This window comes from Lycium barbarum, chromosome 2 (assembly GCF_019175385.1).
Source record: "Lycium barbarum isolate Lr01 chromosome 2, ASM1917538v2, whole genome shotgun sequence".
In the NCBI taxonomy this organism is placed as follows: Eukaryota; Viridiplantae; Streptophyta; class Magnoliopsida; order Solanales; family Solanaceae; genus Lycium; species Lycium barbarum.
The window spans coordinates 47,439,672-47,449,616 of record NC_083338.1 but is presented as its reverse complement, the minus strand read 5'-3'; the positions used below and the strand labels follow the sequence as shown (position 1 = coordinate 47,449,616).

General features: G+C 39.2%; 1 protein-coding gene across 1 annotated transcript; it reads left to right on the top strand.

Annotated features, from left to right (window-relative positions):
• The first annotated feature begins 382 nt into the window (after positions 1–382).
• LOC132620192 (cyclase-associated protein 1-like) lies at positions 383–948 on the top strand. Its single transcript, XM_060334887.1, has 3 exons — positions 383–496; positions 568–715; positions 797–948. Exons 1-3 carry the CDS (start codon positions 448–450, stop codon positions 915–917), a joined length of 318 nt encoding a protein of 105 aa, XP_060190870.1. The 5' UTR covers positions 383–447; the 3' UTR covers positions 918–948.
• The last annotated feature ends 8,997 nt before the right edge of the window (positions 949–9,945 follow it).

Sequence of the window (9,945 nt, the reverse complement as noted above, 5' to 3'; positions counted from 1 at the left end):
AAGGTGACATTTATTTTAGGACGGAAGGAGTAATCATTATTAAGGGTTAAGGGTCAAAAATAGGGTTGGGCATAAAATACCGAAAACCAAATTACTGAACTGGCTATTTCGGTATTTCGGTATTCGGTAATTCGGTTCGGTATTCGGTACTGAAATATAAAATTTAATATTTCGGTTTCGGTATTCGGTATTTACAATTATACCGTTCGGTATTCGGTAAATACCGAATACCGAAATTAAATCACCAATACTATACGTCTGTAGGGCCTAAAGGAGTAAAGGGCTAAAGGCCCATTGTAAAAATATTCAAGTCCAGCCCAAATCCGGAATACCCCAATAATAAGTGTAATCCCTAAGAGTCTAAGACCCTAACACAGTAACACTTCACCACCGTCCACCTTCATCTCTGAATCTCCTCAGGCTTCATCATCACGTCCCAAGTAAGGGATGTCTGCTGTCTTTGACGAAATTAATTCGGGAAAGCCAGTGACTTCTGGTAATTTTCCCTTCCCACCCTCATGTATAATATAGATAGAAGTTTACCCTTATTTGAATGTTTCCTTCTAGGACTGAGAAAGGTAACAGATGACATGAAGACAAAGAACCGTGCCGACAGATCCGGCATTGTTAATGCTGGTGAAAAGGAAGCCCGTGTGAGCTCACCCTCTGTCTCTAAAACTGGACCTCCAAAATTGGAGCTTCAGATGGGCCGTAAGTGAGTAAAAAATAGGCTTCAATCTATCTCTATGTGCAGTTTGCTAGATCATTTCTAACTTTGCTGTCATGTTATTGGCAGATGGGTGGTTGAGAATCAAGTGGGAGGAAAGAACTTAGTTATTGATGATTGTGATACAAAGCAATCAGTATTCAGTATATGTCTACGGGTGCAAAGGTTCAGTTCTACAGATCAAAGGTAACTTAATTCTTCTCTATTAGTGAAGTAGCATAAACTGGACAATAACGAGGTGGGCTTGTGTTGCACTTCTACTGATATACTGGTGTCAAACAGGAAAAGCCAACAACATCACAATTGACAAATGCACTAAGATGGGAGTTGTATTCGTGGTCAGTGATGAACTTTAAGAAAAGCTCATTAAATATTGAATGCTGTTGTATCCTCCACTAATTGGCTTACCTGATCATCTAAATTTGGTGAACAGGGTGTTGTCGCAGCTTGTGAGGTTGTCAATTGAAACGGTGTAGAGGTGCAATGTCAGGTATCAAAATTTATAGTTCAGAGGTTAAAACACAATGGTCTACCGGCACTGACTGAAAAGTCGGCGCCTCTGCCTTCAGGTCGTGTACCCGTACCAGATGATAAATATAACCCTTCCTGATCATCTTCCTCGCCTTGAGGTATGAAATAAACTTACCCCTCGGCGATGCTGTATTCCCCATCCACTCTATAATTGGCTCTCCTGGGAACTGAAATCGGACTATTTTGCCTCTACAATCAACGTTAGCATAACAATAAGCTAACCAATCCATACCCATAATAACATCAAACTCAGTCATATCTAGCTCTATCAAATCTGCCTTGGTGCAACGACTATATATGTTCACTGAACAGTCTCTATATACTTGTCTTGCTATAACAGAATCTCCTACTGGTGTAGCTACCTCAAATGGTTCTATCGATTCAGGTTTTATCCCAATTCTACTAGCAACAAGTGGGGAAATATACGATAATGTGGAGCCTGGGTCTATCAATGCATACACATCTCGAGAGAAAATTGATAGCATACCTGTAACCACATTAGGTGACGCCTCCTGATCCTGTCTAGTAGCCAAAGCATATATGCGGTTCGAAGGACCGCTAGAACTGGAAGCTCCGCCACGACCTCTACCACGGCCTGCTGGTACCTGGAAACCCTGCCCCATAGGGCGCATAGCCACAGAAGAAGATGAACCAGCAACTGACCCAGTAGGCTGAGCTGCACCACCTGGATTACCCCCATAGGGACACTCTCTCATAATATGGCCTTGACGGCCACAAGAAAAACAAGCACCAGTAGCGATACGGCACTCCCCAGAATGGGGTCTACCACACCGAGAACACCGAGGTAAGGGTGGCCTCGACTGACTCGAACCTCTGGGCACCTGCGAACCCGAAGCCTTGGAGCTCTGACCAGCTCCTGCATACCCGGTACTATCAAATATCCTACCCGAGAATTTCGGAGGTGCACTCCGTGCGGGTTGAGAAGGATATTTACTATGCTGCTGCTGAGGCTGCCTGCCTCAAATTCACCCGGATAGCCAGCCGATCTAGCTCTCTTATGCTGGCCTCTGTCATAATCTCTATCAGGCTGACGTCCCCTATGTCGATCCTCCATCCCCTGTGCATACGCCTGTAACCGAGCAATATCCATCTCTGGCTGGGAGGCCATTACCATACAGCTATCAACCAAATAACGATCCAACCCCATCACATATCGATGCATTCTATCGGTCATATCAGCTACAATAATAGGAGCATATCTGGCCAACAAATCGAACTCGAGACTATAATCCCGAACACTCCTGCCATTCTGCCTCAGGCGCAAGAATCTATCAACTCTAGCTCGCCGCATCTCTGGAGGCAGAAAATGGCCAAGGAAGGCCTCTACAAACTCGTCCCATACTTCTGGAGGAGCATCCGCGCCCCTAGACAACTCCCATGACTCATACCAGTTGACAGCTACATCCCGCAGTCGATATGACGCTAACTCAACCGACTCAGTCTCAGAAGCCTTAATTAACTTCAGTGTACGCTGCATCTGTCGAACGAACTCCTGCGGGTCATCCTTGGGCTTTGACCCGAAAAATTCTGGAGAATTGCAGCTTAGAAAGTCACGGGCTCTCAAACTGTCATGTCTATCTATCTGATCAACCCCTAGACCTTGCCTGCGAGCCTGTCCTGCCTCCAGTCTGGTGAGTAACTGCACTGCATCCCTCATAGCTCTATCCTCTGCCCCTGGCTGAGGAGTTGGAGGCTCAGGTGCTGGGTCCTCTGTAACTGGTGGTGGAGCCGCCCCCTGACCCGGAGCTGTCGCTGTCCTAGGTTCTTCTGGAGCTGACGATGTAGCAGAACTCGCGGACTGGAACCCAACCTCAGGCATAGACTGGGCGCGAGCCCTGGTAACTCTCTGTGTCTGGCTAGTATTCTCCGCTATCGATTTGCCCTTCTGGGCAGCTGTCGTTTTCTTCGGAGGCATAGCTGTAAACGTAATAGTCTGTTAGAAAAGATCATCCTACTAATATAGCTCTATCGCACGATCTAGGATAAGAAGGAAAGATGACATCCTAAATGTCCTGTAGCTTCCTGTTTATAGATGTGGTGCACAACACACCGATAAACAAGACTCTACTAGACACGGTCTGTAGACACATAGAGGATGAACTGCTCTGATACCACTTTTTTCACGACCCAACCCCGTAGGCCGTGACTAGTACCCAAGATGGGCACCCATATACACTCCCGTTAGCTACATGTTCAGTCCACAATAGACACCATATGGAATTCATAATGACCAAACCATGGTCTCAGATTTGTCGCATAATTATACATATAAAAGCAAGCCGACAAGGCTGCCATCACATATCAATATCATGTGCAAGCCGACAAGGCTGCCACTATAGACGAACATCATACCACAGCACATCATATAGACACAGCTGAACAGAACCCATACACAACCCACACATATGTCCACAGACCTCTAAGAGTATCAACAGTAACGTAACATATGACGGGACAGGGCCCCGTCGTACCCTTAAACAACATATGCATATATTTAGATCAAACAGGATCTATACCAAAGTCTGGGCTCCGGAACAACGGAACTCTCCAAGATAGCAGAAGGGAAGTCTTAAACTGGCGGTTCACCAAAGCGCGTATTTGGACCTGCGGGCATGAAACGCAGCCCCCCGAAGAAAGGGGGTCAGTACGGAATATGTACTGAGCATATAAAGAGTGAAATACAGTAAAAGGATCATAACTAAAATATGGAGTACAGTAAATGTGTACAATATCCAGAATACCAAAACACTTGCCTTTGTAACATAATCATATTTGTCAATATCATATACCGTATGCATATTCATATATCGTACCCGGCCCTTTAATGAGGGACTCGGTGAATAAGATCATCATATGCCCTCCTGGCCGCCATGACATGTCATCATATCATTATATCATCATATCGTCATATCATCATATCATCATATATATATATATACCGTACCCGGCCCTCTAGTGAGGGACTCGGTGAACAATGCAGTGAAACTGTGCACGATAACATACCCGGCCCGGGACTCGGTGAAAGATATATTGAGGTATGCACGAGCAGAGTAGTGAGAAACTATATGCAATTCCAAACGTTTTTAAGGACTCCTTAGAATAGTCAACACGAACCATCGTTCGCAATTTCAAATAATAGTCATATCATTTACTTTTCGGATGTCCCTGTGGATTATATCAAAATGGAACTTTGAAATCATATGTACATATCAAAATGTATATATAAAATGTAAGTTATGAGAATCAAGATCATTAGCCATCCTAGTGGCTCTAGGAATAGGAATTCCTTTGGAATCATATATATATATATCGTATATTCATTTCACAACGATCATGCCAAAAAGAAAGAAGGTTTAGCTTCACATACCTTTAGCGCTTATTTGTCACACAATATGTATACGCTGCCCAATAATACTTCAACCTATATTAAGACGCCAACAACTACGGTTAAGCTACGAGGAGATTCAAAACGTATTCTAACGTTAGTAACTTCTTTCTAGATGTTTAGACGACGTTTTCTCTTGTAGCCAAACCAACTACATACAACCAATCCCACATCAATAATTATACATTCAATACCAATCCGAACAGCCCACACAACATTCCAAACAGTCCACATTCACAACATTCAATAGCGATTCACATACGGCTGCTACATTCTCAAGTTATTCGTAATAGTTTGTAGCCTTAACGTTTGCATGTAACAACTTTATAACAGCCCATTCAACATACATCACAATACATAATCTTAATTATCATTAATCTTTCAAGCTCAATAAGAACAACAACAACGTGTCAAAACAGCCTGTATGCGATTTCAAATCAATCCATACCTTACAACATTCGATAATAGTTTACATGCGGTTATGACACCTCTTATTTTATTCTCATTAGTCTATAGTCGTAATACTTCATCAAAATGATTCTATAACAGCCCAATTACTATGACAACATGATGTATACTCTTAATTATAATTAGTTTTTCCAACTTAACAAAAACAACAACACGTCCAAAACAATCCTTTACCAACAACATAAAAATGCTCGGAATTCTTGCAAACGTTTACGAACATATTAAGCGAACTACATACGATTCTTACACCTTATTTCATGTCTTCTTTTCATATAATTTCAGTAAGTTACGACCAGCAACCACACGACATGTACATCATCACTTCATACGCAACTAAGCTACCTTGTCATCACTATAATCCTTACAACAACCCACAAACGATTTTAGTTCCAACTCCAACCATTAAACACCTTCATTTCCATCATAAAATTCATGACAACAACAATCAAAATATCAAGTAAAATCAGTTCATTATCTTCCACACAAAACAGTCCCTACACGGTTTCAACATGCTTCAACATCTCACACAAGATTTCATGGATTCAATTTATATTCATACTAACACAACTTCACCTTTAACCTTCCAATTCTTTTCATTCTTTTTACCATGCAATCTATGATAGCATTATCCATAATTACTGAGGAAAATCAGTCCACCATGGCCACTAAAACAGTCCCTACGGCCACATTAACATTCCAACACCAACATTCATGATCTTATGCATGCAATTCATGTTCATCAAGTTACAACCATACTTCAACATCAACATATATAATTTCATGTCTACTATCATGTTCCAACATCAACACACATCTACATCACCCTTAACACATGTAAAAGAAAGTTAGATCTTACCTTGACAATCCGACTTCTCAACTTGGCTAGAGTTTGTGAATTGAAATGATAATGGTTCTTGTTGCTCCAAATGACTATCTTCACGTTTCTAGGGACCTTCTAAAGGGTTGAAATGCTTGAAGAAATATTTTTTTGATCAACACACAAAGAGCTCAATTTTCAGCTCTTTGGCCGAGAGCTCTCCTCTCTCCCTCTCTAGTTTTCTATTTTTGTGTTGTGAAGTTGAAATGAGAAAATGATCTCTCTTAGTCTTCCATTTGATTACACTAAGATGCCTACAAGTTGGACACAACACATGCTCCACTCATGACATTGAGCACTCAATTAACTTTGCATTAAATTTCATTTCTTTTCCCTTCTACTTTCGGCTAGATGGCCGACCCTCACTCTTTGTTTCCTTTCTTCTTCTTTCCATTTAATTGTTTACAAGACAATTTCATGTGTAGTGGATGATTCATACACTAACCTTTGTCCATTGCAATCATACAAAGATGAATGGTCAATATTTAAATGTGCAATGACTCATCCAACTTGTATGCCTTCATAAAATAATGCATGCTTTCATAAAGTAATAGATGCCTTCAATATTCAAATGCATGCCTCACATGGGTGCCTTATTTTCAGCCACCTTGGCCGAAATTCACACCTTTATTCCTTTCAATTTGGTTGTCCAAAATATAATGAAAGTATAGAGGATGAATCAACATTAAATGCATATTTGTATGTCTTCCATAATAACCTTGTTTTAGATGACTTTGAGTCATCTTTTGGACATGGCATGTTAATGTTCATATTGGCTCATTGTTGCCACTAATTTTTACTTAACACCACAATTAAGTAGTTCCTAATTTCCAACAACATTCTTATACTAAGTAAAATTTATAACCGTTTAGTTTTAGTTTAGAAATTAAAATTCGAGGTTTCTATCTCACGTCGATTCTTTCGCGAATAACTCGACGTATAAGATACGGGGTCTAACACTGGTGCAGGGCCTGATGATGATTGGGTAATGTTGTCTTCTCTCTCTCTCAGTTTCATTTTAATTGGTATTGTGCTGAAGCTTTGCATTAACCGAATACTGTACCTAACCGAAGTTTGATTTACCGATTACCGAACCGAAGTTTGAAAGTTCGATATTTGGTATATACTTTGAATTACCGATTACCGAATTACCGAACCCGAACTTTGAAAATACCGAACCGAATACCGAACGCCCAGCCCTAGTCAAAAATACTCATCAAGTATCACATTTTTTTGAATTTTCTACCAAAACTATCACCAATTAGTTAGCAAAATACACATTAACTATTAGTTATTTATTTTTCTAACTGAACTATCACAGACTAGTTTGTAATACACACCTAGTTAAAGTGAATAATCATAGTTAAAGTCTATTTCGCAAACTAAAAAAAGGTGAACATGTGCTTTTGACCAATATTTCGATTATTAAACATAGATTAAAATTACACAGAAATTATTTTTGGAAAACAAGTGTTTCCGAGTAGACAAAAGAAGGGGTTTTAGGTGGGTTTTTGCAGAAAGTATACTACTAGTCAACCCTGACCCCATTGCGTCTTGATATCTCTCTCAAATGGTGGGCTTCCGGCTTGCCCACCGGCTTATTGTCAATGGTCCACCATCTGTAAGTTGTTCATTTTGTATAAATAAACATTTCTGTTAAGGTGTTTATATACAAAATTAATTTATAATTACTACTTTAATTCTTTACTGTAATTACAGACACACAAGTTATTACTCAAAGTGGGTTGTAGGAGTTATTGCACGACGAGCTGGAATTCAATTAGGAATTTGTTTCCTTTGACATCTATCAGTGGTACGTTTTATTTGTATATGGGTTTCTTTATGTTAAATTTATGGCTTTTTCTTTTTTCGGGTTCCGTCGTATGAATGAATGAAAAAGTATAGGAGGGATAGGATATTTTGTTCTTAGATGGATTTTAAAGAGATAAAGAAATATGTTAGACATATAAAACCTACTTTTGTCCACTGTCCAAAGTATGTTAAAACCAAGACAGGTATGTAAGTAAATGTAGCAAATGATCATTTTTGACCTACACATACATCTTTGCAATCATATTATGTTGTAGATTCTCTACTTTTTGGTATACTGCTCCTATACAGGAGATTTTTCATTATTAATAAAATTATTTAAGAAAAAAAAAAACCGGAGAGCTACACCACTCTGCCCCTTTTGGATCATATGGGCAAAAAAGAAAAAAAAAATTAGAGGACATTATTCCAAAACAGCGAGAATGATGCAAAGAACATAAAGTTTTTTCTTTAATTCTTTTGATGCATGGAAAGACTCTTTTTCACAGACAATCGCGTAACCTGATAGATGAATCTGGTTCACTCAAACACCTAATTTCAACATAGTTGTCACTCTTTATTTCTACAGACCCTGTTTGGTGTGTTGACTTATCAAAGTATTAATTCTACGATATATCAGTGTACTGCTATATTGAAGTTTACGTTCATTTAATGTTCTGGATTACTTTTTTATTTTAATGAATTGCAGGCCCATTAGCTTGTACCCCGAGGACATCATACACACACTTGTTGCAATATCCTTTTGCACAGGTCCTGGTTAGTAGCTTTCGTAGATGAATGTAATAGTTAGTACTGTTCTAGGAATCGTTGATTAGTTGCTTATGTTTTATGACGCTCTTTAGCACCCCATTTTGTTGGTTTTTGTTCCTTTCTTTGCTTTTCTTTTTCAGTGTGAGGAAATGGTTTTGCTTTGTACCATCATGTTTTCACCTTTGTTGATGCCCTGAATTTTGTTTTGTTCAGAGGCATGAACAATTTTGTACTACTGCAGGAAAGGAGGAAAAGCAAAAGTAAGTCGTTCTTGCAAGAATTGGTTTTGCCGTCTCTTTTCTCTTCTCCTCTTGCTTTTCCTCTTCAATGAGGGTACTAATTGTTTCTGTAGACGGGAGATGAGATTATGTTGCTGGTTACAATTGTCCTTTACAAAAAAGATGAATTAAATTGGTGATCTACTTGTTAAAGGAAAAATCTTTAATGGAATTTAGGTTTCAAAGGATTCTTTCAACTTCTCTTTCTTTTTTCTTCTGAATTAATCGAAATCTAGTTTGGTCCAGGTCTTATTAGAGTACATTCTGTTGTGGCAGCCCGGTGCACTAAGCTCCCGTTATGCGCGGAATCCGGGAAAGGGCCGGACCACAAGGGTCTATTGTACACAGCCTTACCCCTGCAATTCTGCAAGTGGTTGTTCTCACAGCTCGATCCCGTGACTTCTTGGTCACATGGCAGCAACTTTTCCAGTTACGCCAAGGCTCCCCTTCGTAGAGTACACTCTATTATGATACTTTTTTTTTTTTTACACAAGTTCCGTTAGAGGAATACCATATAAATTCTCCAAACTAGCACTACCTGGTGCTATGAACGTGTAGTTTATTAAATATGTATAAAGTAGGGCCTTTTCTAAACCAACTTATCCAGATTGAGATTGCTCTAGGTGTGTGTCGATAGAAATTTATTAACTCTAATTGGATCAGAGCTGATCACCAAAAAATTAGATTCGTTCTTTTCCACTCTAGGATTATGAAACAGATTCACATTTACTCCTCGTAATCTAGATCTATGATCTTCCAAAAGCTACCTAAAATTTTGGACAAATATCTCATTTTATTTTCTCCACCCAATGCATGATGTCACGTCACTGGGGGGATTTTTATTTTTTTAATAAAGTCCAGCATTTCCTCCTCAAACTTCTTTTTTTGACATCTAGTACACTATTTCATATAGATTTCTTATCAGAGATTTAATAGCCTTTTTCTATATATATGATGGTAAATTTGAACTCATATGTTGTGTCCTTGATTTCATCCAACTTCATTTTGTCTTCTTTTTTTGTAATGCATCATTTCTCTTATGTTCTTGTTAATCCTTCCAGTCTTAGCTTCAGCATTA